The sequence below is a fragment of the Kwoniella europaea genome, chromosome 1 (genome assembly GCF_036810445.1).
Source record: "Kwoniella europaea PYCC6329 chromosome 1, complete sequence".
Classification (NCBI taxonomy): domain Eukaryota; kingdom Fungi; phylum Basidiomycota; class Tremellomycetes; order Tremellales; family Cryptococcaceae; genus Kwoniella; species Kwoniella europaea.
In genome coordinates this window covers 10360985-10384628 of record NC_089487.1, presented here as the reverse complement: position 1 = coordinate 10384628, position 23644 = coordinate 10360985, and the positions used below count along the sequence as shown (strand labels likewise).

The 23644-nt window shown below is 45.1% G+C and overlaps 5 protein-coding genes across 5 annotated transcripts; all 5 read right to left on the bottom strand.

Moving 5' to 3' along the window:
* Nucleotides 1-169: 169 nt before the first annotated feature.
* On the bottom strand, nucleotides 170-2691 carry V865_003947 (uncharacterized protein; the record flags this gene model as incomplete). The annotated part of the gene is made up of 6 exons (XM_066227733.1): nucleotides 170-246; nucleotides 324-550; nucleotides 616-686; nucleotides 781-1072; nucleotides 1215-1770; nucleotides 1983-2691. The coding sequence occupies 6 exons, from the start codon at nucleotides 2689-2691 to the stop codon at nucleotides 170-172; spliced, it is 1932 nt and encodes a 643-aa protein (XP_066083830.1).
* A 729-nt stretch (nucleotides 2692-3420) lies between these two features.
* On the bottom strand, nucleotides 3421-4732 carry V865_003946 (uncharacterized protein; the record flags this gene model as incomplete). The annotated part of the gene is made up of 4 exons (XM_066227732.1): nucleotides 3421-3547; nucleotides 3636-3831; nucleotides 3893-4194; nucleotides 4275-4732. 4 exons carry the CDS (start codon nucleotides 4730-4732, stop codon nucleotides 3421-3423), a joined length of 1083 nt encoding a protein of 360 aa, XP_066083829.1.
* Nucleotides 4733-5147: 415 nt separating this feature from the next.
* Nucleotides 5148-11109, bottom strand: V865_003945 (uncharacterized protein; the record flags this gene model as incomplete). Its single annotated transcript, XM_066227731.1, has 9 exons — nucleotides 5148-5245; nucleotides 5325-5609; nucleotides 5684-5968; nucleotides 6020-6142; nucleotides 6213-6413; nucleotides 6526-6822; nucleotides 6920-9747; nucleotides 9807-10966; nucleotides 11047-11109. 9 exons carry the CDS (start codon nucleotides 11107-11109, stop codon nucleotides 5148-5150), a joined length of 5340 nt encoding a protein of 1779 aa, XP_066083828.1.
* A 2058-nt stretch (nucleotides 11110-13167) lies between these two features.
* Nucleotides 13168-14533, bottom strand: V865_003944 (uncharacterized protein; the record flags this gene model as incomplete). The annotated part of the gene is made up of 4 exons (XM_066227730.1): nucleotides 13168-13205; nucleotides 13273-13371; nucleotides 13436-14372; nucleotides 14489-14533. The coding sequence occupies 4 exons, from the start codon at nucleotides 14531-14533 to the stop codon at nucleotides 13168-13170; spliced, it is 1119 nt and encodes a 372-aa protein (XP_066083827.1).
* Nucleotides 14534-16953: 2420 nt separating this feature from the next.
* V865_003943 (uncharacterized protein) lies at nucleotides 16954-23638 on the bottom strand (the record flags this gene model as incomplete). The annotated part of the gene is made up of 24 exons (XM_066227729.1): nucleotides 16954-17160; nucleotides 17223-17367; nucleotides 17453-17577; nucleotides 17641-17724; nucleotides 17801-18003; nucleotides 18063-18262; nucleotides 18334-18461; nucleotides 18528-18744; nucleotides 18797-18955; nucleotides 19029-19141; nucleotides 19211-19444; nucleotides 19509-20235; nucleotides 20283-20682; nucleotides 20730-20910; nucleotides 21114-21500; nucleotides 21554-21661; nucleotides 21758-21805; nucleotides 21859-22041; nucleotides 22101-22281; nucleotides 22331-22605; nucleotides 22664-22873; nucleotides 22936-23085; nucleotides 23158-23291; nucleotides 23368-23638. The coding sequence occupies 24 exons, from the start codon at nucleotides 23636-23638 to the stop codon at nucleotides 16954-16956; spliced, it is 5070 nt and encodes a 1689-aa protein (XP_066083826.1).
* Between the last annotated feature and the right edge of the window lie 6 nt (nucleotides 23639-23644).

Genomic DNA, 23644 nt, shown 5'->3' with positions numbered 1-23644 from the left:
CAAATGTCAGATCTCATTTATGTATGTACATGAAGTCGTTCTCCGGTATGGTAAGATGTGTGTGTATATGGAATGTATCAGATCCGAAATTCAAATTCCAATACCCAACACCTAAGATATATCTCAATGACTGACCTTCTTCCATCAACCGACCGCACTTTTTACCAGTCTATCCCTTATATGTCATAGCTTCTCTATCATCTGCCGTCAACCTACCCCATTCAAGACATAATCTATATACGTAGACTGAAAACGATATCACGACAAATCAGCTTTATTTCCTCTCAGTGACAATTGGACAATATCAAGATCTTAACACTTACTCTCCATATCAATCTTTCTACCAACGGTGAACATCCAATCTCTGCCTGCCTTTGCGATCTTCCGCAATTCGGCATCAGTATCCAATTTCCTCGTTGTCAAACCAGGAGCCTGGAAAGTCCCTCGAGTAGCGTTGGAAGCTTCTAACATCGCTTCCGATGGACCGGAGAAGTAGGCATGTACATTGTATATCTCCTGGTACATCTGAGAGATTGGGATGTAGTGTAGCCTAAAAAACGCTACTGTCAACCACGAAATGATATGCGAGTCATTATAATGTTGTTGTGCACTTACCATGGTTGTAACCATTCAGACATAAATTCAGTATAGACCGTAGACTTCAATACGGCACTTTCAGATTTCAACTGATCGTACAAAAAATTTCAATTAGCGCGTCGTTCACTGATTAAACCCGTACATACAAGCAACAATGCTACTGGTGAAAATGGCCCAACTCACCAAAGCGAACAATCGAGCCGAGTAACCCATACCATCAATATCGATCAGATATTTGTGTCTCCAATTTTCACCCAATGGTACTGCATCCGCGAATCTATGATCTTTCCTCATACCATCACATCCACCTGGGTATTGAGTACATCCGACGGCTTTGGTAAATGCTACATCCATCATATCTTGATTGAGCTGTCCGATGGGTACCGGGGCGGAAACGAAATTGTTCGTGCCGGGTGGATCGGCAAAAACAACGGTCTTGTTGACGTCGGATGAATCAGAGGTCATCTTGATGAATCTGCACAGCAAACATATATATCAGCTTGAATCTAGTTGATGCCCGATCCAAAATGAGCTAACTAGATAAGTAAGATCTCCAACCGAACTGGACTCGAGGTAATGAGAATCGTAATGACCGGAGGTGTAAATTCTCCACTCACCTATGTCGTTGGTACTGAGCCAAGAAACCTGGTGGACTCGAACCACCACCAGTCGTGGCACCTCTCCAGAAGATATCATCCGACTTATCTTCCCATGCAGTCTCCATATCATCTACATCTTTGATAACCATATTAACCGGGTCCCAACCGTATGTATATCTCTTGGTGGATGAGAAATAATAATGGGACGGAATGAGGATATCCGAGTATCCCACTCCCTTGGCAGGTGAGAACATGGGATACAAAGCATGGATGGTACGCCAATCAGAGAAGAAATGACCTTGGTTGTAATGTGCCCATGGATGAGCGCAGAAATCATATTTATCATCTACACCAGCAGGGAAATAGAAATCTTCAGATACAGCATCACTCGTTATACCAGCATTGGCCAATCTGGATATAGGAGTTTGACCTTCTTTCAAGTGTGATCGTAAGGAACCGAATAATCGACGTGCTTGAGAGGAAGGTTCGCATGTTCGACGATAGGCTTCCCAGACGTTACCGTCTCCTCGCCAATCGGGGATGAACTCGCCTCCCAAGACGTGCTCGATACCGACTATGGGGTAGTCAGGGTTAGCAAGAACGATGTTTTGCTAGTGAGCAATGAGCTCGAATCCAACAACAGTATCTAATCATTTGCTTCTGCATTGCCTTCCCTTTTTGTATTTGCCCGTCTTACTCATATCCTACCTCCTCTTCCTCTCGTCTGTCGATCCCATCCCTTCTCCCTTCTACCAACACAGATACACTGCAAATGGACCGACTCACGAGAACTGTCCGCCGTCAAATTACTAAATAAATTTTCTTCCCAAGGAACCAAAATCCTTCCTTCTGCTTTTTCGTTAATTGGGAAATCCATGTCGGGTAATTTGGCTTGAAACTTTTCTAACATTACTCTAAAACCTTTTGCTCTAGCTCCAACTTCACTATCATCAAATCCCTTCGAAACATCTATAGTCCTAGTTTGACCCTTTTCGATCCTTACTAAATCCACTGAGGGGAGAAAACCAACTTGAATACATCTTCTTCTCAATTCTTCTCCAGAGAATAACCAGAATGGTTTTAAATCCCTTATCAATTGATCATATTCATCGATTATAATTGAATTATGTGATTTGGCAAATTCATACCATTCATCAAAACCTTTAGGTGGATTCATACCGTATCTTCTCTTGTATTCTTCAACGGCCTCATGGAGTGATTTAGACTGACGACGAATTTTAGCATCATATTCTTTTTCAGCATCTGCCATGAGTTTAGGAATGGGATGATGGATTGGTGGACGAGGAGCTTGAGCTTTAGCTCTGAGGAATTTAGATCGAATGACAGAAGAGGACGCTGTGGTCCATCGTTGAGTATGGGCGAGAAGCTTGTTGGATCCTGGGAAGAGGAAGTGTAATAGGAACAACAAAGAGAACAAGAGTCCTGCCAAGGCGAGCACCCTGTTACGGGATGCTATGCCTTTTGGGACAGGCATTTTGGATGGCAGAGCAGGATGAGAGGTTTAGACCTGTGAGAGAAGAGTGGGTTGATGATGATGAGAAAGGGTATGTCAGTTGATGCTCATACGCAGAGTCGCGAATGGAAGAGATGACAAGGTGAGCCAGGGTGAAGCAATCTCTACGCGTGGCAAATTACCGAATTGGGAAATTATCAACTATCAACCATACAGTTAGTTGTGTGGCATGGAAAGTGAGGTGGATGAATTCACAGATTACATGTACTGTACAAGCAACAAGATGTATACCAAGAATTGAAGAAGCAAGTAAGGATCTCAACGCGACGACTCCGCCTATCCTTCTCCAGCATCATCCTCCACCCCTTCGAAAGCGACTCGATCTCGCTCCACACAATCACTCATAAATTCAGGTAAAAGGTAACAGACCATTCCCTTCAATCCGGCCGCAGCAGTATTTGGGCGACACAGATTGTGCAGTTCGGGCAATGGCGAATGTCTTGCTAGAGGTACATTCTATTACACACGTTACCTTCCAGCTTGATCTGAAGATGAACGAACAGCTGGACTTCCAACACAAGGTTGCTCAGAGGATGAGTCATTATCTTCATGCATACATGTATTGGCCATCTTTCGTGCGATGCGTACTTCCAATGTGTCTTTTTGATCTTGATGATTTCATATTATGTACATGCTCTTCCACATGATTCATGTATTCCTTCGTTCTTGATCTTTTTTTTGTTAGTGGAATTAATCCCAGACCAATTTACCGTTCTCGTTCAAAGTCGCTTTCGAATTGGAATTGCCAGTCTTGCCCAAAGCTTTACCTCTATTCGGGTTCGATTGCTTGGCAGCGTAAAGCTCATTAATTCTTTCTCTACGGGCGGACAAAGGGAGTCAGCGTTGTCTTCTTCCGTTACCATACTGTTGAGCACCGGGGAGGTTATTCAGACACGTTCACTCACCTCTCCAAATCTTTCTTGTGCAGAGCCAATCTTCGCTGTCTCTCAGCTTCTTCAGCTTCCCTCGCCAGCTTCTTACCCTCAGCTTTCTTCGCGTTCTTCTTCTGTTGTCGTGATGCTGCACCGGGAGGCAGAGGAAGCGAAGTAGATGTGGAATGTGATGCAAAGGGGTCGGAAGAAATGTTGAGCGATGTTGATTCTGTATCACGAAGAAAATAACTGTTAGTCCGATACTCGGAGCTATCTGAAACATCACTCACTCTTCTTCTTGCTGGTGACTATATCCCAACCATCGTTCTCTTTAACTTTCTTTGGGACGTCCTCATTATCTGACAAATCAACATAATCACCCTCGAATTTGGCAATCTTCCCATTTCCATTTCCACTGTCTACTCCTGAGCTCATACCTTTCTCTTCATCTTCTTCCGATTCCTCATCGTCCTGCGTCGAAGTTGGCTGAGTGAACGCAGCGAATGAATTCGAAGTGTTCTTGTCCTTGGAAGAAGAGGTCACTTTCATGACTCTTGCAATCGCACCTGGTCTGTCTTCAGGTGCGAGCATACTACATAACACCACATCAATCACAATCAGCCACACCTCTTACTCCAGATACACATTGATGTACCAACATAGATCACTCACTCATCAACTTTAGTCTTAGGTTCTTTAGGTAACAACCTCTCAGCTAACAATTTCTTTTTCTGCTTTTTACCATTTCCCTCTCCAGATGATATCGTAGCTTGTGGTCCTCTCTCTTCCGACAGCCCCATAGAAGCTTTATCAGCCTCTTCCTTCACGCCTCCTTTAGTGTTCCTGATCGCTTTCTCATGTTGTCCAGAAGCTATCGAAGCACCTTTTGGCTTTTCTGGTCTCTGACCTAAAGCGATCGCGTCCGCTTCTTTATGTCCCTTTGACGGTCCACCGACATTCACCGCTTTGTTGGCTTTCTTCTTAGCTCGTTTCTTCGATGATTTACTGGCTGAACCATCTTGCGAATGATGAGTCGAGGTAGGACCTGAAGAAGGGAGGTATTGATAGCCGAATGCGAGGACTATGATGAGCGCTGCGCCGATGAGCGTCTCGTTGGATATGTACGGCATGGTGGGTGAGGTAGTGGTAGGGTTAGAACGTGATGTGTTTGATTGGATCTTATGCTGAAATGAGGTGACTAGATGTGGTTGTCGAGATGGACGTGTCACTTGTGTCGGAGGGGCGAATGTGGCGGCAATGAACGGGGTAGGCTACTCATGTCTCAGACCATACTCGTACAATGCAAAAATTACATATCAGATGGATATTGCCGAAGGCTACAAGAGTTATGCAAGATATATATATGTAGATTCAGATGATGGGTAGAGAGCGGAGCTGCCAATGAATGAGAGGGATAGTTGTGCGATTGAGGATGAAAATAATACTAAATTTACAACATTTTTTCGAACATGGTCCGTATCCATTTGAGCTAAGTGTGGATATCAGATTCGGGATCCGGAAAATCTTCTATACAACCTCTATGTCTCAATCATCCCTAGAAGCTTTCTCAAGTTCCTCCCTCTTGGCTGTCATCGCCTTGATTTTCGTTAACAGATTTTTCAGTACGTATGGTTTGATGACGACTATAGTGATGAAAAGTCAATCAAGATGTCAGCCCAGCGATGAATTCAAAGATCATATAAAAAAAAAAAACCAACTTACCATCATCCATCCCAGCCGCTAAAGCCTGATCGATCTGACCCTGTCTGGCATTTCCCGTAAGGGCAATCACCATGTTTCTATTAAGACTACCTGCACTTTCTGCTTTTCTCAGTTCTTTGATGGCTGTGAGACCATCCATTACAGGCATTTCCAAATCCATCAATACCACGTCATATGGTTTCTTACGTTTAGTATTGGTAGTCGTGGAGTTGTCATTATTACTTCGTTTGGATTGTCTGTAGGCTTCTCGAATCAGGTTGAGAGCTTCTTGACCATTATTTGCGACTGTGACAACAGACGCAGGGTCAGCTTACACTCACATCACGGGGGTGTATGTCTGAGAGGGAAGCGTGACTCACCATCGCATGTCAGTCCAGCTTTTACGATTTGTCTTTTCAACACCGTTTGATTGATAATGTTATCCTCTACAATCAAGACATGTTCCGCGAAATTATCTTCCGGTGGCGGTGGGGTAGGGATACTCGACGACCCAGTCCCACCGGACATGATCGATGGCGAAGGGCTCGAAGGGGTGAAAGTGGGGTTTGCAGGTGAACGAAGTGCGCCCAAGTTAGCGGCTTCGACGTATGCTGCTAATGCTGATGGAGGGGCAACCGTTCGGGTTTTGATAAAGAATCGGAAGACTAATGAGTCGTGATCAGTACGATTTGTACGCTGGGAGAAAGAAAACTTACCACTTCCTTCACCCAGTTGACTTAGAACTTCGATTCGCCCACCAAGAAGTTCAGTGATCTTTCGACAGATGAACAAACCTAAACCACTTCCTCCGTATTTGGTGTGGATCATCTTGTTTCCCTCTGCAACGAATCATCGAATTTCAAATTAGACACCGAAATATTCGTGAGAACAAATGGGCCAGACACTTACGGGCAAAACGCTTGAACAACACGGCCAATTCCTTTGGACTCATTCCTGGACCTGTATCAGTGACGCTGACAAACAGCCAAAGCGGAGTATCCTCCTCCGCAGGTAGGTTAGACGGCATACCGATGGCATGTGGAAGAGCGCAAGTATCCTCGGCAGGTGGCGTGAAGGATATATCATACTTGACCGTGATTCTGCGCACGTCTATCATAAAGAGAATCTAGGTGTCAGCAAAATACAATACATACAAATCGTACTGAATCTGGGCAGAACAGACAAACACAGAAGCAGGCGGGGTAAGGGGCAGCCAACTCACCACTAGCAGAAGTAAACCTAATAGCGTTCGAGATCAAGTTCGTGACTACCTGACCTAATCTGACAGGATCCGTCTTGATCGACATGACTTTGCCCATCTCCAGCGTTTCTCCGAATTCAAGTTGTAAATCGATGTGCTTAGTCTTGGCTTCACTCGCAAAGACAGACAATACTTTTCTTGCTTCTTTCCTGAGATCCACTTCGATATCGTATAAGCTCAACATGTCAAGTTGGATGCGGGCAAGGGAAAGAACATCGCCCGCGATTCGTTCTTGAACTAGACCGCATTGATAGATGCCTATTAGAAGTGAAGAGCGTATAGTCAGCACATTACTAAGTCAAACATTGCGAGCGAGAGAGTACATCAGAGAAGCATGATTGGGTAATCGACTCACTCTCTAACGCTTCCACATCCTCTTCTAAATCATCTAACAACTCCTTCGTCGGACAAAACCCAATACTTCCCGATCCTCTCAACTGATCTTTCAACGAGATCAAATTCTCCTTGACCAAGCTCGAACATTGTAAAATCGCAGAGACAGGCGTTCTGATCTCATGACTTGTCAGATCAATGAGCAATTCTTGTTGATGTTTACTTTCTTCAGCTTCTTGTCTTCTCTGTTCAGCTTCTATCAATCGTTGTTCTTCATGAGTTATATCAGTTGTACACCCAAGTATACCAGACATGTTCGGATTGACTCTATCCAATTTGATGAATATACCAGAAATCACTTTCCCAGTGTTGTACTTCCAATTCACCCTCAATTCTTTCTCCGATCCTTTAAGGTAGTCACCCCAAATCGTCTGTAACCTCTCTCTGGTCTCATCATCAACATACTCTGGCCATTTATTCGCATCATCCAATAACAAATCACTCTGTTCCCTCCATGCCCTATTGGCATATGTGATCATCCCGTTGGTCCCGTCCGCTCTCATGATTCCCGAAGGACAGTAATCCGATAGAACAGCGATCTCAGTTTCTCTCTCGTTAAAAAGTTTTTCCAGATGCGCACGTTTCTTGCCTACTTGCAGGTGTAGGTGAACTCTGGCAACCAATTCTTTAGGTTTGAATGGTTTAGCCAGATAGTCTTCCGCTCCCATCATCAAAGCTTCTACTCGAGATTCGTCCCCTGCAACAGCAGAGAGTAACACCATAGGCACGATCTTGGTATTTGGATGATTTCGGATTTCCTGGAGTAAATCCAGTCCATTCATCTTAGGCATCAACATATCAGATAAGATCAAGTTGGGAGGGTTGGAAATGGCCATTTCCAGAGCTTCTTGACCATTGTTCGCTTCGATGATCGTACAGAATGGCGAGAAGATCTGTTTGATATATCTTCTCATATCCACATTATCCTCGACTAAGAGTATAGTATCGTTCTTATCGAATAAGAACCCATCAGAGAACTTCGATCCTGATCCAATACCAGAATCCGTTGGAGCTCCTTCACTTGACGATTCTGCATCTTCTTTGGTCCAGCGCATCGCTTCGTTCGCAACTGCGGCGCCGTATTTACCGAACGTACCTGGCGAAGCGGACGAAGTAGGGGGAGAAGGTTTGAATGATAAGGGGATTCGAGCGGTAAATGTTGATCCATGAGTGTCATCAGGTGAAGCAGCGACTTTGGACGTGACGACTAGATCACCATCGTGAAGTCGTAATAGTTCTTTAGCCAGAGCTAACCCTAATCCCGATCCTTGAGTACCAGCATGGATGGCATTGGTGGCTCGATGGTACCATTCGGTGACCAACGGTACTTCATCTTCGGGAATACCCACACCGGTATCTATCACCGAGACTTCCGCGTAGTCCGTATACCTCACTTGGACGGTGATACTTCCTTTCTCGGTGTATTTGAGGGCATTACCAATGACGTTGGATAAGACAGTTTCGAACAAGGTCGGATCGACGTATGTCAGCTGATCACGAGGTTCGACATCGATCGTATATTGAATACCCAATCTTTCCACCGCTGGTCTGAATAGCCCGGCAAGTTCCGTGGTGAACTCGCCTATATCCGTGGGCAAGAATCTACCTTCCATACGACCCGCTTCGAGACGGGAAAAGTCCATGAGGGCGTTGATAAGTCGCATGAGTCGGTCGATATTGCGTTGAGCAGTGGAGATCGCCTGACGCTGTTTGGGCGTTGGGTTGTCATCTAATAAATCCGCGAGGGGTCCAGCGATGAGTGTCAGCGGACTGCGTAGATCGTGGGCAGCACCTCTGAACCAAGCCGCTTTGGCCCTTTCCATCCTGACGTTATCCTCCTCCATCCTTTGTTCCGATTCCGCAGCTTTGACAGCCGACATGGACTGGACAAGCTGAGATCGGATCGAATGCACCCATTCGTCGTACTCGGCGTCAAAGGGTCTTCTAACGTTCAATCCCATGATTATCACCGCATCGGGGATATCTATCGATCCATCACTACAGATGGGGATGACTATAGCAGCGAAGGGCAATTCATCCCATTGTCTGATCGAGTATCCTTCGATGAGTTCCCTACAATCATCAACAATCACGCACTGACGTGTATTGAGTGCCTTGAGGATGGGCCATTGATGACCGTCCGAAGTCACATGACAGACTCTTCCACTACCTGATGACAGAGCTGAGATAGCCGACAGTGTAGGCGAAGACATCCGATCGACATTGGGCCCGAAATTCGCCCTTGTACGTGTAGGCGGTAAGGTGAATGAGTAATTCTGTTGAGCCGAAGGATGATTCTCAGGCACTCCCACGGAGGCTTCAAGGGTAGCATCGACTTGAACGTGAGAAGCGTTGTTCTCCACCTGTTGGATCTTATAACACATGAAAAAGGGGGCGTCTTTGGGATACTCTTCTAAGACTTCTGTAATAGCACCAAAATATTCTTCCATTGATCTGACAATCAACATCCGTTCTGATAGATCCCTTGAAGAGGCCAATCGTCTATCTTGGAGGACTTTCTCGGTTACTTCCATAGACTGGTTGAATATACCTACGATCGAACCGTCTTTACCCACGATAGGGACATATCTCCAGGTATGATAGTGTTCCAGCAAAATGTTATTTCCATATCTTTTCCAAAATATCGGATCGTCATCTTTATACACCGGTGTTCCTGCCAGACATTGTTTGACATAGGGCTCGACAGTGTGCCAAATAGGTGCCCAGACCTCCCTTGCGGGAGAACCAAAAGCTTTGGGATGATCCACCAAGAGACTATATCCTTTGTTACTAGAGGCCATGCAACGTGTCAGCTCTGTTCCCTGATATCACAGCAATGAGTTACTCACTATATCAATCGAAGGTCCGGTCCCAACCAAACACAATCTGAAGATCTCGATTCGAATGTGATCGACAATACAGGATCTATGGCGTCTTTCCATAATGATCTATCACCCAAAGATGTCTTGGACCAATCTATATTTTCTACCATTTGCCAAAACTGTTCTATCTGATTATCGTTCGGTCTCAATTTGGTGGAAGAAGACGGAGGAATTGGTACTCTCGTTCCATGCGGGGAGTTTTTCCTTCTACTTGACCTAGATCTGACTTTGTCATCTCTTTCTTTCTCCCTCGATGTAGTCGTCGTACCCCACGGTGAATTACTGAAATATGTTGAAGCAGAATTCACGTTGGAAGTAGATCCGGGAGTAGTGGAGGGCGAACCGATCTGAGAAGCTGATGGACCGACATCGATGGAAGTCCTGAATCCTGTTGAAGACGAATCGCGATGCTGAGAGGTAGTTGAGGACCTCGTATCGGCAGTAGAAGCGAATGAAGATGATCTAGCCTCTGAGACATCAGATATCCTATGTTGTTGTGATATGGGTTCTACGGAATCTCTGAAATGGGTGGAAATGGAAGACCTCAGACTCGGGTTCGATGGTCTTTCCGTAGGTGAGGTAACGTTTGACCAAGACAGACGAGGTGATGAGGAGGTGGTCTGTGGGGTTATGGAAGTTGGATATATGTGTTGGGAGGTGATGACGCAGAATGTATGTGTCGTTGAGGGAGGTGAGAGCGGTAAGATTGTTTTGGCTAATGACAAAGAACAAGGTTTGGGCCACTTGATATCAAGTTGAAATGAACCTTCTGATCCTATAACTCCTGTCGAAGCACTTTTGCCTATCTGAGGTGATGAAGATGGTAATGATGACTCTTCCGAAAATCCACCTTCACCTTCGATCCAAACTTGCATTCTATTCTGAGCATTCATATCTATGCAATCTCCAATCGATCTACCTTGAGTAAGTTGATGCCATCTCTCGTTTCCCCATGTGACAGGGTTAGACGGGAAAGGTTGACGCGAAGGTCCACCGAGAGGGGAAACATCGTCATACGGGTCATTATGATAATTTCTGATGGTTATATCGGTGTCTCGAGAGATCAACTTGGGTCGTGTCTTGGGGTTGATGGGTACGACCAAGACGAAGGCGGGGAACGGGTATGCCTGTATCATGGTGGATTTAGTATTTATATGAGCAGGGGGGAAGGGGTGTTTACTTGATGACGCTGGATAAACATACTCACCTCAAGGAATGAAAGAGGTACAGCCGACAGATCGACATTCTCTCCTGGACCCATTAGAGCCATCACAGGAGAACAAACCAACAGGTGTGGTCTTGACGTCCACAGACGCTTCTAGGATGGAGCCCTGTTCCTTTCACCCCTATTCTCAACCTGATCTGCCAAAGTCGACGCTGATGGGAAGGATGTGGATAGTTTATATGCACTGTATCATACGACGCGTTGGCGATGGAATGTGAACAGTCGGTCGATGAGTTGATATGGTGATATGTTGATATGAATAATGGATGATGATGATGATGGATATTAACTTGATGATGATCGGATAAAATGTTGGAATTCGTGTGGTGTGTGGGGTGATCACCGATCGAAAGTTTGTTCGGTACACTAGAGGTGGTTGCTGGCTGTCTCTTCTTCTTATCTTCTTAACTCTGTTATATGGTACGGGATGAATACGAGTAGCTCATATTTGATGATTACAGGTACAAGAGTATGTTAAGACTTGCTCAACATTGCATGTCCGTCTATTGTTCGTCAACTAAAAACTACCAGCTATCTATCATACGGTCAAAAGGGTGACCTTTCTTCTCACTGAATTTCAACGAAAACCATCATCGCTCCCTCCCGCCTGTCATCTTCATTTATTTGCATCCGTGCTGATGCAGATGCTGATGCAGTGCAGTGCGACATGAGTAGGCATTCCGTGTCTTGCTTAAGCGCTTCCCCCGCTCTTCTGGATGCTGGGATGACGAACTGATATTTTTCTCCTGCTTCCACTTCTACTTTCGGAGGATTGACCACAAAGGGTACACAGGGCACAACTAAGGGACCGAGACACCACGACGTCATACCCACGCCCAGGAAAAGTGCGGGCGGAATCACAAGTGCATCTGCGATCACGGTTTGTTTATACATATTATTGTTCATATCGGCAGCAAATATTCAACAAAATATGAGTGGTGGGAGAGATGGAAAATCAAATAATGGATCATCAAGTCAAAGAAAATGTACCCAAGAGCCACAGAAAGCAATCCAATCGTAAATGTCTCTTGGCAATCGGAAAGAGAAAGCAACGAAAGCATTGAAAGCATTGAGGAAGATTAAAGAGAGACGGAGAAAGAAAGAAAGATAGATCGAATGAACGAATGAAACGAATTAAAGGATGAGAAAAAGAAATTGAACGTCGGCTCAACCGTCCAGATCCATGCTTTCTCCACCCTTTCGATCCCTCAGCAGCTTGCTCCTCCCACTCCTCCTACTTCCTTCTCACCATGATCCACAGCTGAACTAACCTCATCGGTTATCACCTGTTCGTTCTTCAGCTTGCTCCTGGGAGAACGATTGTATGGTCGAGTTCATGTAGGAGATGCATATACATGTATTGGGTATCTTTATTTACATATATAGTATCTACCTGACCTGGGTGTTTGTTAGTATGTACCTACGTCTGTGGTCATTAGTATGTACCTGGGTATTTGTTATTGTGTGCAAGCAACTACGTCTGTGGTAGTAAGTACCTACGAAAAGCTCAAAAGATACAAACACAAATACAAACAAACAGAAACATGAATACAGATACTTGCTTGTACCGTAACTAGGATCAGTTATTTGGGATAGAGTCTATTCGATATAAACCCTCGTACCTGCAGTGACTACCCATCAACATCAGCTCCATCAAGTACAATGAAATGTGCGGTACCATCTTCGGTTGCTCGATCATGTTGCATCTGTTCAAAGAGACGAGACGAGCTATACATACATGTCACAAGCATCTTATTCCCTTCTTCTTTCCTTCGCCTATCCAAAATTAAAAGGATCTACATTCACAGAGAAATCTAATCGCTATAAATTCATTTCATCTTCTTAGTATTTTCTTCCAATCATTCCCCTCTACATATACGATATCAACAATTTTACCTAGCCTTTCCTACATATCTATCAATCAACCTCTATATTCGTTGACCAAAATCACCGTTCGATCTGAATTTCGAGTAACCAGCAAAGGGGATCAAAACAATCCCTTTGACATTCCCGAGGGCCTGTTCACATATGGTGTGAGACTACAGATGATAATACAACAAAAGAACATCTCGTGTTTATGATGCGAATTGGGCGATGAGTCTTCTAATATTGTTTTTCGTATTTAGCCAATTTTCGTTTGACTAACAAGTAAGCAAACGACAGATCAGCATAAGTCTGCACTAGATAACTAAAGTCGATGTTACTCACGCTCAACGACTTCTTTCCTAAGTCTATTGGCTTCATCATTCGCTATCTTGATTTGAAGATCCTTCTCGCCAAGATCATGCTCCAACGAAGTTAAATGTTCTGAAAAATCACAAGTCAGTCAGTCAACAATCTCCTGCCTTGTTCCACATGACAAAAGACTCACCCTTCCTCTTCGCTCTGAACGTCCTGGCTGAAATCCTGTTCCTCACTCTCTTTCTCTCCCTCGCACTCAACGCCCGATAATCTTCAACCTTCATACCCCAGATCATACCATCCCTCTCTACACCTTCCGGTACCTCGGGTTCATGCTCATGATCATGGTCATGATCGTGGTCATCGTGCGAATGGGAAGCTGATACTTCCGAATCGGATAAGATCGAATGTGAATGACTTCTTTTCTTCCCACTGGCTTTTGGTCTTCCTTTCGATTTCCTCATTCGGATCGGCCTAGGTAAAGGCGATTCGTGCGGGCTGACCACAAGAGACGAGATAGGTGATGGTGATCTGGTCAAAGAATTATCTACCATATGCACCGAGTCGGTCGATCCTCGCTCAACTCCATTGGTGGTAGTTGATATACCCGATAGGGGGACGGTGTTGTATGAATCGATGGTGGATTCAGGTGAATAGTCAAATTCGAATTCATTTTGTCCTTGTCCTTGATTCTGGGTCTGAGTCAACAACGATGTATTGATACCTCCCGATGAGGGGAAGTAGAATTGAGGAAAGAAGCTTGATGGACCAGCTTGACCTTGCTCCTGGACACGCTGTCGTTGCTGTTGCTGTTGTTGGTATTGTAGTTGTAGTTGTAATTGGTTGTTGCTAATTTTCGAGTCATCCACCTCGGTCTTGACGTTAATGCCCGTCGGGGCGGCGTTGTCCGCCCATTCGGTCGGGTTGAGGTTATGATGGTTATGGTTGTTTGCCGGTAGGCCGAAGTAATCTCCTGCCGACGAACTACTATCGTTATTCAGCAATGGTTGACTGGTAGCGTTGAGCCAATCCAACGTGGTAGGCGCAGGTGCAGATGCGTTGTTGGTGGACGATAACAAGAAGTTCTGGTACAAGTATGACCCCCATGCAGGTCCCCATGTCGATGACTACAAAAAACAAGAAAATTTGGTCAGCGATAGAATTCGGTCAGGGCCCTGCCCGGTGTGGGAAAGATCTGATATCTGAGGAATGTCAAAGCACAGTGCAGATTGCAGATACTCACCATAGCATTGGATTTCTCATCGACCATCGTTTGTATAGGATTCATCGTTGCTGTATTCATCTTTCTGCCCTATGCACTAATACGATGTTATGTATGATGATGTTGAGAGGGATTTGTGTCGTATGTATTGATTGAGGTATGTATATATAGATTGGTGGATCTGGTCGAAAAAAAGGTTATAAATAAAACAGCAGATTACCGGCGGAGATGTGAGATTGCGATTTTCTCTTTTCTCGTACTCGTGCGTGGAGGAAATCGATTACTGATGATTATGATTGATTAATAAGCGTAAGCGAAAAAAACGCCAATCCGACAATTATCTTCTTGAATTACTCCCTTTTTCTTCTGGTTAATCGCTCAGAGGGGATATCGCTGGTGCATATATGTATTGGTCTGTCTTGATGCTTAAAAGTTGGCTTATATATGTTGATTCGTGTTTTGTGTTGATGCGATTTATGGTCCGCGGATGAGACCGAGTACAGTAAATAAAGATAGAAAGACGAAAAAAGGTTGGCGTTTTGTTGCGTTTTGTTTATTATTTACTCAGTTATAAGAGCTGTGCGATATTTGTGGGAAAGTACCAGTAATCTACTCGGTAACAGCGGTCTTGTGGAGGGAGTGGAAGACGGGTGGGTGGTGCGTTATTTTATAAAAAGTGATTTGATAAACGGAAACCCCGGATTAGATACACAAGGGGCCCGAAGATGTTCGTGGGCCGAAGGTCTGATTTGGTTTGTCCGTTTTTGTATATATAGGTGAACAGCTTTTCAAATATTGGTGTCGTTGATGAAACAAGCCAAGAGATCTATTTGGTCAAGATCAGGTTCAAGATATATCGTATGACGTTCTGTAAAAACCAAGAGTAGGGAAAAAAATGACATGGTCTTGGCTTATAAATAGCCTCCACGCCATGTAAGATGAATAATCATTACATCGCCGTTCCATCGGTCATCTGTCATCTTTGAGTACTCGATTCTCGATGGCATGGTGTTACCGTTAAACGAATATGCATATACAACATACAAAGGATGTCTGTTAAGAGTATCTGACAATCGGTCATCGTGCCCGTAGCGACTCAATGTAGGTAATTATTGGTATCTGCTCCATCACGGGGATTGTTGGGCATATCGTTTTCCCAAATTTGCTTCCTTCATCACTGAAAACTACTCGAGTATGACGCTGTAAAGTCAATTCATACACCGAGGTTGAGTTTTTATGCTTATGCCTCTCGGAACGTCATAAACATTGCTATATGTACCATACATATGTATGACCGACCTCTCATAGGCGTAATACGATACTTACTGGTACATGTTTAGATAGAAGCACGGCCGCGGTTGCATTTCCCCTTGGTTGACCACATGCTCGGGGGTGTCTCACCAGTCCTAGATCTACCAACAATGGGATACGATAGGATGGGATGGATGAATGTGTGAATTCGGTCATCCTTTCTTTGCGTTTGCGTTATTTTCTTTGTTCCAATTCACATGTACGGTGACCGACGGCTGTACTAAGAGAGGAGCAAAGATGCTTACTTGCTCAGTTCTGTGAGAAATAACGTACTTACTGTGCTGTTCCTTTCCGCTAGGATTCCACTGCACCAAACAAAATTGGATTATGTAAATCCAACTATGTCATTTTCCGAACGGGACCCGGATCTTATATCTCTATGTAATGGGTAAGATACCGCCGGCAATTGCAATTTCAGACCATACCGTAATCACCAATTTCCTTTCACGCATTCAGATCGTATGTCTAAATGTTGCTGAGGAGACCAGTCACGAATGCAGACTTGATCTGAATGTTTTGGAGTGAGTGAGTTGACTGATTGCATTAACAAGTAGACAAGCAAAAAGCAGATCTACAAGGTACCACATTTCATCGGGCTCCGAATAGATACACGGCCGCCGCCGACAAATAGTCAGGTCCCACAAAATCTGCCACAAATAACTAAACTAAACTCGCACGACTGATCATCAGGTCCTATCTCTCAGATCTCATTCATCCGGTTAGACTTGTTTGCTTTTACCAGAAATTCCCACGCCCATCAGATATTAGTGAAACACATGGTGCATCTACTCTAGACTCGTTCTCGATAATGGACCTGGACGCCAGTTGTTGGCCTGCTGCTGATTGCACCTCAAGCTATTACCGGTGACTTTACGCCACGACGTCATACCACAACGTTCGATGTTGATGCCTCCTCCAGCTTACTGTGGAAAGAGGAATGAGGCTTCAGGCTTGCATTTTCAGCAGCGAAACCTCTTTCACTTGACACTCAAGATTTCAAGACCTGGCCAATCTGAGTCACGTAAAGTTGTTCGTAACGGGAAGAGCGGAAGTAATTTCACAAGCGAAGACCATCAGTCTGGACCACTTTGATACCGCCGACGTCATGTTCACTTCATTACAGCTGAGTTAGATACAGATAATCCACCCACTTTACTCTTTCTTAGCTCGATGGGTCAAATATCAAATATCTCTTCACTCAAACCTTCTTCTACGGCTTCCCAATCTACTCCCACTCCTCCATAAACACCTTCAAACGTATCGATACTAGCCCTAGAGAAGAAAGGTTGTAATTGATATATACTATTCAGCGTTCTAACAGATGATAATCTAGGTTTTCTCGCTCCGTTTTCGGATTGTTCTGAAAGCACAAGTGGTTCATACTATAGGAGATACAAATCAGTCAATCCGCATGATGTCATGTTAGGAAGATCGTCTGACTCACTGGTGATCTATCTGAACCTGATCGACCTCTATGACCGTCATTATCATTCAAGATGTTGGATAAACAATCCATCAATGCTTCTGGATCGTACCCCTCAGTGGGGTAGACGGCATCGGTAGTATCTGTCACGAACATCCATTGATGTCTGCATGATTCCCACAACACCAAATACCAATCAGCATGACCGTATCAACAAGGTGTGAAGTCTGATCAGTGAGATCTGCACTTACATTTGGAAATCTTCCGATTGTATCACCAACAGCAGATCCAGGAATTTACAAGCTGCCAAAACGAGTTGTAAAGCCGCAGATTCATCTTCAGGCGGATCGTCCATTGTGAGTTCAAAGATCCGTAGCTACAACCACGACCAAACAAACAAGTCAGATCACGACCAGGTGCAGTATGAAAGGGTACGTACCAGCTCTGTTAAGATGACTGGCCAAAAGTTGGTGAGATGTTGTGGAGAGATGCGACACATCAATACCCTTAGACAGAGATATACCTATCAGGTATACACAATCGTAGTCAGCCTACACCACCTTACTTCCAAGTTGTCCAATCGGCATGAATCCGCTCACCTCGCTGTGTACTCGAGGTGACAGTTGACTGCTCCTGAGCATCTCGACAAGTTTCTCCTGTATGGCAGGTAATTGCACAAGGTAATGATTGTTCTCCGCGGATAGCAAGACGAAACTTAGCCTCCTCAGGTTGAGCGATTTCACTAGCATCTCTTGTTCTCGATTGGAAAATATATTCGCTGAAGATGTTGAAGTGATTTTACCTGGTTTTGATGTTTGCAAATTAGCTTATACGCTCGAAAAGGATTTCGTCATTATTCACCTAATAGATCGGCGAATCTTTCTTTATCAGAATCCATCAATCCGCATATCAGAGTTTTCCAATATCCTATATCATCCTCATACTTATGTTTGAAGAATCGAGAATCATTGAATATATCTCCTATCTGAGTTCGCCAGGTTTTATGTGCCGAGGGGATTTTGGTGATTTCCAGAAGCAGTCGCACGACACTCGGCTCAATCCTACGGCAAGTCAACGCACTCTGATGAATCCTAAAGATACAAATTTCCGGTCCAGGGGAATCTGTGCTCACTTTTGCTTCTTGAATGAAGGTGTGACGATCGTCACCATCATACCACTGCACGCGGCGTTCACTCGATCCGTATCAACCAGCAACAGTCTAAGATTTGGTATGACAGCGATTGAGAGAAACCCATATATCTGCACATGCACAAATGCTACATGTCAGCCCGAGCCTACACAAGATACAGTAGAAACTGTTCTTACCTGTTCCAGGCCCTTCTCCACGTCAATCGTCTCAGTATCTCCCGGATTAGCTGTCCCAGCAATCATACGCGTCCACAACCCAGCTTCTGCTACCTTGGTGGAGTTTGTGACTACCATATCCAATACCTTAGGGTAGGTGTCTTGCAGGTCCCTACGTAGTCTTCGATCTTCCAATGCACTGGTTTTCGAGACGATCAGACTCAAAGCGGTCAAACATCTATCACACATGACGTCAGCCAAACATACGCACGTATTGGACAGAAACTCACTTGAGAACGAGGAATAAGTGGACTCTAGCTGAATTCGATCCAAGAGATCCGATGATATCCTTGGCAAAGCCAAATAACGTAGGCCACACTTGAACGGCTATGGGAGCCTCTAGTCGGGATATATACGCTTCGAGGAAAGCTAGGTATGCAGGGTCCGCTCTGATTATGATAAAGATACGACATGTCAGCTTCCAAAAGCAGGCATTCCTCTAGCTTTGGTGGATGGACATACCTGAACTCGGAAGATGTCCTACCTGATCTTCCGGCGACAGCTTCACAGACTATCTCCACCAGCCTTTGTGCGCTGGGCGTTAGAGTATCTACGCAGTCGAACGTGGCCGAATCCTGTTGATAGTAATGACTTCCAGTTCAGAAATTCCCCTCAAGACACAGATGAGATGAAGATTTACTTACCGTAATTTCATTCGAGTTCGTAGCCCAAACATGGATACAACTAGTGATCACGCCTAGAGGTTGAGTCTTGAATATCTTCTCCAAAACCTTCTTCACACGAGATCTGATTTTGTCATATGTCTGTATTTTGGATGACGAAGAAGGGGCCGAAGTCGAAGTCGACCTGGTAATTGTCCAAGAAACTAATAGGGCATGTATAGCATCATCAAGGTACCTTGGGTATTCGGTCTTCGCCTGCCGACGATATCATATATCAGCTTATTACTCTGTCGTAAATAACGCCTTCAGTCAGGCTTACCGATTCGTCCGTTGGTGCCTCCACGGTGAACACACCCGACATCAAGCCCAAAAGACCTTTGTCACCTTCACCTTGTTTACCCAGATCATCATGCTTCACTCCAAGTCCAGAAGACAACAGTATCAGAACCCGTTCCATCGCATTGAGTATCATGATCACTTCCGCATCGGTGACTATACGCTTTTCATCCTTGACCGAGGCTTCAGAGCGGATATACACGCTGTCAATATGGATTGACAAGTACCGCAACTGCTGAGCGAAACATTCCGATAAAGCTTGTAGAAGACCAGTCCGAGCAGTCGATAGCTGAGGTAATGTCATTAAGACAAAGTCTACCCAATGTTGCAACACGGGCAAATTACTGGTAGACAGAACAGCTTCGATTACGAGTTTGACTAGATTTAGTTCGAATTCGGAATCTGTAGGAGATTGATGGGACTTTTCGTTCAGAGATGGAGATCGACGGTGGTTGAATGATTTGCTCGCCGAAGATGCGCTAATTGCCGAATGAAGTAGATGAAGTAGCTTGCTCTGTAAGGTCATCTGCTTATGTTCCACCGCAGAGGAGAGCTTGATGACAAGAGACGTTTTGATGTTAGCGAGCTGATTATGAGATACATCTCCGCGCGAAACGATCGTTTGCAAAAGTTCAATAGCCGAAGCTTGAAGTCGGATGATCAGCGGGGCAGCTTTGCGAATCGCTTGAGAAGCTTCCGTAGTGATGAATCTATTCCAGCATCAGCCACTATTTGCAAGCCTTGTTACTATACTCACCTGATCAACAAAGCGACCATTAGCTCCAGGTAGGTGACAGCATTGAGCAACGACGCTTCCACTCTCTTGACCAAGGTAGAGTGGATACTTTGTCTGATTTCAGTCGAATGGCAAGCTTTACTCAGCCCTTGGCCGCCGAATTTGAACAAAATCGAAATATTGTCAATTAGGTGGCATATGAGGCTCAAGTCAACCGGTGTAGCGTATGTGTCCTCGTGATATCGAATATCTGGGTCAAGTAGGCGACTGATAATAGGATCAAGCACACGGAAATACGATCGTAGATTCAGTCGCATCCATGTTTCCGCTTGTCGCTGAACTTCTGGATCCGATGATCGCAATGCATCGAGCACCATACTGATAGGAATGTTGAAGATTTCTCCGGGTAACATCGTATCATCTGCTAGATGGTCACTGCATAATCACCAGACTCAAAGGTCCACTCACCCGTCAAACGCCACAGGATCCCAAAAGCATCGAATGTTGCACTGTTGAGCGGTATATCCGCCATTCTCCGAGCAATGACATTCTCAAGCGTATGAGGTTCCGCCATCTGATTGTACTCCCACAAAAGCTCTACAGCTCGAATATGGTAAGGTGCAGCATCAGGGCGGAGATACCGGAACAGCTGGCGAAGTCAGCGAAGATCCACGCAAATTTTACTCACGGAGTCGAGGATAGCAGACATTGTTTCTTGCAAAGTTATAACCACAAGAGGTTTGAAGGCGGAGCAACGCGAGGTTTTGAGAGCAGCAGTTACCAAAGACTCGATGACAGTGAAAGAAGACACCTTTCCAAATGTCAGCTGGATCCCTTCGCTGCTGCACGTACCTCTGAGAGCGCTTGCACAAGCCCAGAGAGCCAATTCTCTCCATCTACTATGCCTAAGGTGGGTACCTCGTTATCCAGCAAAGCTATCACTATGTTAACTGCATCTAACAGATTCTCAGGCTCCTTGAGATGATTGAGCAAAGCGTGATGACAGATGTCGAAAGCGAGGACGGTTATATGAGGGAGGACTTTTGTATTGATCCTTTCGTGAGCGACATTGGGCTGTCCATCCGATTGATACAACATCTCCGAAACAGACGGTCCTTCAGACACAGGCTTATCGACGGTCGAGGGGTCCCTTGAGGCAGCATTTAAAGGGATGAGGTGTAGTAGGCCAGCTGCTAGGCGAAAAGCGTCTCTTGAGGCATCTTCTGTGAGGGTATTTGACTGACCGAACGGTCAGCTGAGCGCCTTGCCGAGCATGATGAAACGAGACTTACCGCGATGGCACCTAGAATTAAATCAAGCAATACCGGTATATGAACGGAGTTGACTTCTTCGTCATGTTGAGGTACAGCAGATATGAGCCATTGCACCAGTTGAATGCCCTAACAGTCAGCTAAAGTCAATTGGCTTCGAGGACGTACATCTGATCCCCTAGCGTCAAGCTCGGCTTCTACAGATGCATATAGCATTTTCCATACAATGATAGGCTCAATGGCCTCATAGACAGCGAGCGCAGTGCCAATCACCTAATCTCTCTGTCAGCTTAAATGAAAGGACATAACACATGTAAACGACCGACCTCTTCTGGCAGAACGTCCGTCGAGTTCGAAGTGGCGTTCTTGATCGCTCGTAAAGCTGGAATCGCCAGTCTCTCGGACAGGGCTGTACCGACTTCCCATTTATCTAAACAGGACAGGAAGACCTTGAATGGTCTTTGAGAATCTGATCCGTCCGTGGTAGCACCGAGACGTTCCATATCGCTCTGCGAAGGCTTGTGAGCTGACCATTTCACCGTGGAAAAGAAAGTCCAATCCTACTCACTTGCAATGTTGATGAGAGAATTTCCAGGCCATTTTCTCTGAAATACGCAATTTGTTCCGCCGACAACTCTCTTGTGCCAAGGAGCCAAGTATAGACCCTCCTGCTCAAGGATAACTCTCTCTGCAGGAGGACTCCAATAGCTGCACGCATCAAGATCTCTTGATCTTTCCGATCGGCATCTCTGTACAGATATAAGTATTTTTATTATCAGACTGCACGCTATGACTTACTTGAAAAGCGGTTCATTCAACTTTAGTATCCTCAAAAGCAGATCCAGCCCGTGCCTTCTGACAAGTACATTCTCATCTCCTAATGCAGCCGAAACGCCGCGGAGCATCAAGCCAACATCAGAGTCTCCTTGTTCCGGAGGTTTGAGGAGTCGTCGGGAGAGGTAGTTGAGCGCTGAGAGACGGGATTGAGGAGAAGAAATAAGAATGAGGAATATGTTCTTGAGGAAGAATGAAGGTGTGATGGCCTCTGAGACTCTGTCGAGGAGAGACAAGATCTATCAAATGGCAGTGAGCTTCACGTTGGCAATCTGGCAGACAAAAGGGACAGCTTACCTTGTCAAAGAAGTCACCAGTCTCCTCCTCCATCCCAGGGAGCAAGGCCAATACTAAAGCTTTTGTTGCTGGTCTAAGTTCAGAGCCTAGAGGTAGATAACATGTTTCATAGATGTTGATGAGAAGGGGTCGCACAGAAGTGGTAGCATATTGGAAGAAAGGGAAGAGGCCCGACGACCATATCAGAAGGTCTCGCTTGAGCCCTTCTACCTGTAAGAGCCGTCAGCTTTGTCTCGCTCAACAGCTCTGTACCGGAAAGCCCTAAGACGTACCCCTATTATACTAAAGATGTAGGCATACACGTCCAGAGCTCGCTGATGGACACCGGCAGGTAAAGCGGGGTTCAAGCATTGTGCAAGACGTTTTGATACGATGAGCTTTCTGGGTATCTCAGGATATGGTGGTGAAGGCGATTGCAGGGTCTACTCGCATTCGTAAGAAGATACGTCAGATTGTACGCCCTGCTCTTAAATTTAGCAGATAAGACTACATACCTTTAACAACCTCGACAAGAATGATATGAAATCCGCCCATTCGTTCACACTTTCAAATGCTTGTAAGCTCTTGTCCACCAGTTGAGCGTATTTCTTGTACTTTGCATCACTGGCCAGGAGAGAAGTCGTAGCAGCTATAATATGATGAGTCAGTCTGAGTATTGTACCCAGGCATTGTCGCTGTCGGCGAGATGTAAGAAGAATACTCACCTTTACCTGCCCTGCGTCTGAGCTCGGGCGTCGTCCTTCCGCTTGATCCAGCACTATGAGTATCCTCCTGATTCACACTTATCTGAGATGCGTTGGAAGTACTCCTTGATCTTCCTGGAGCTATCAGCTTTGCTAATCGCCCATGAGACCCCCTCCTGCGAGGTTTTGTTGGGTCTAGGTTGGGTGATTCAGGTCTGGGAGAAGGAGGGGCGGATGACGATGACCCCGCATTATTGGTAGGTGGTTCGTTGAGTATCGGTAGATTGGGCATTACGAG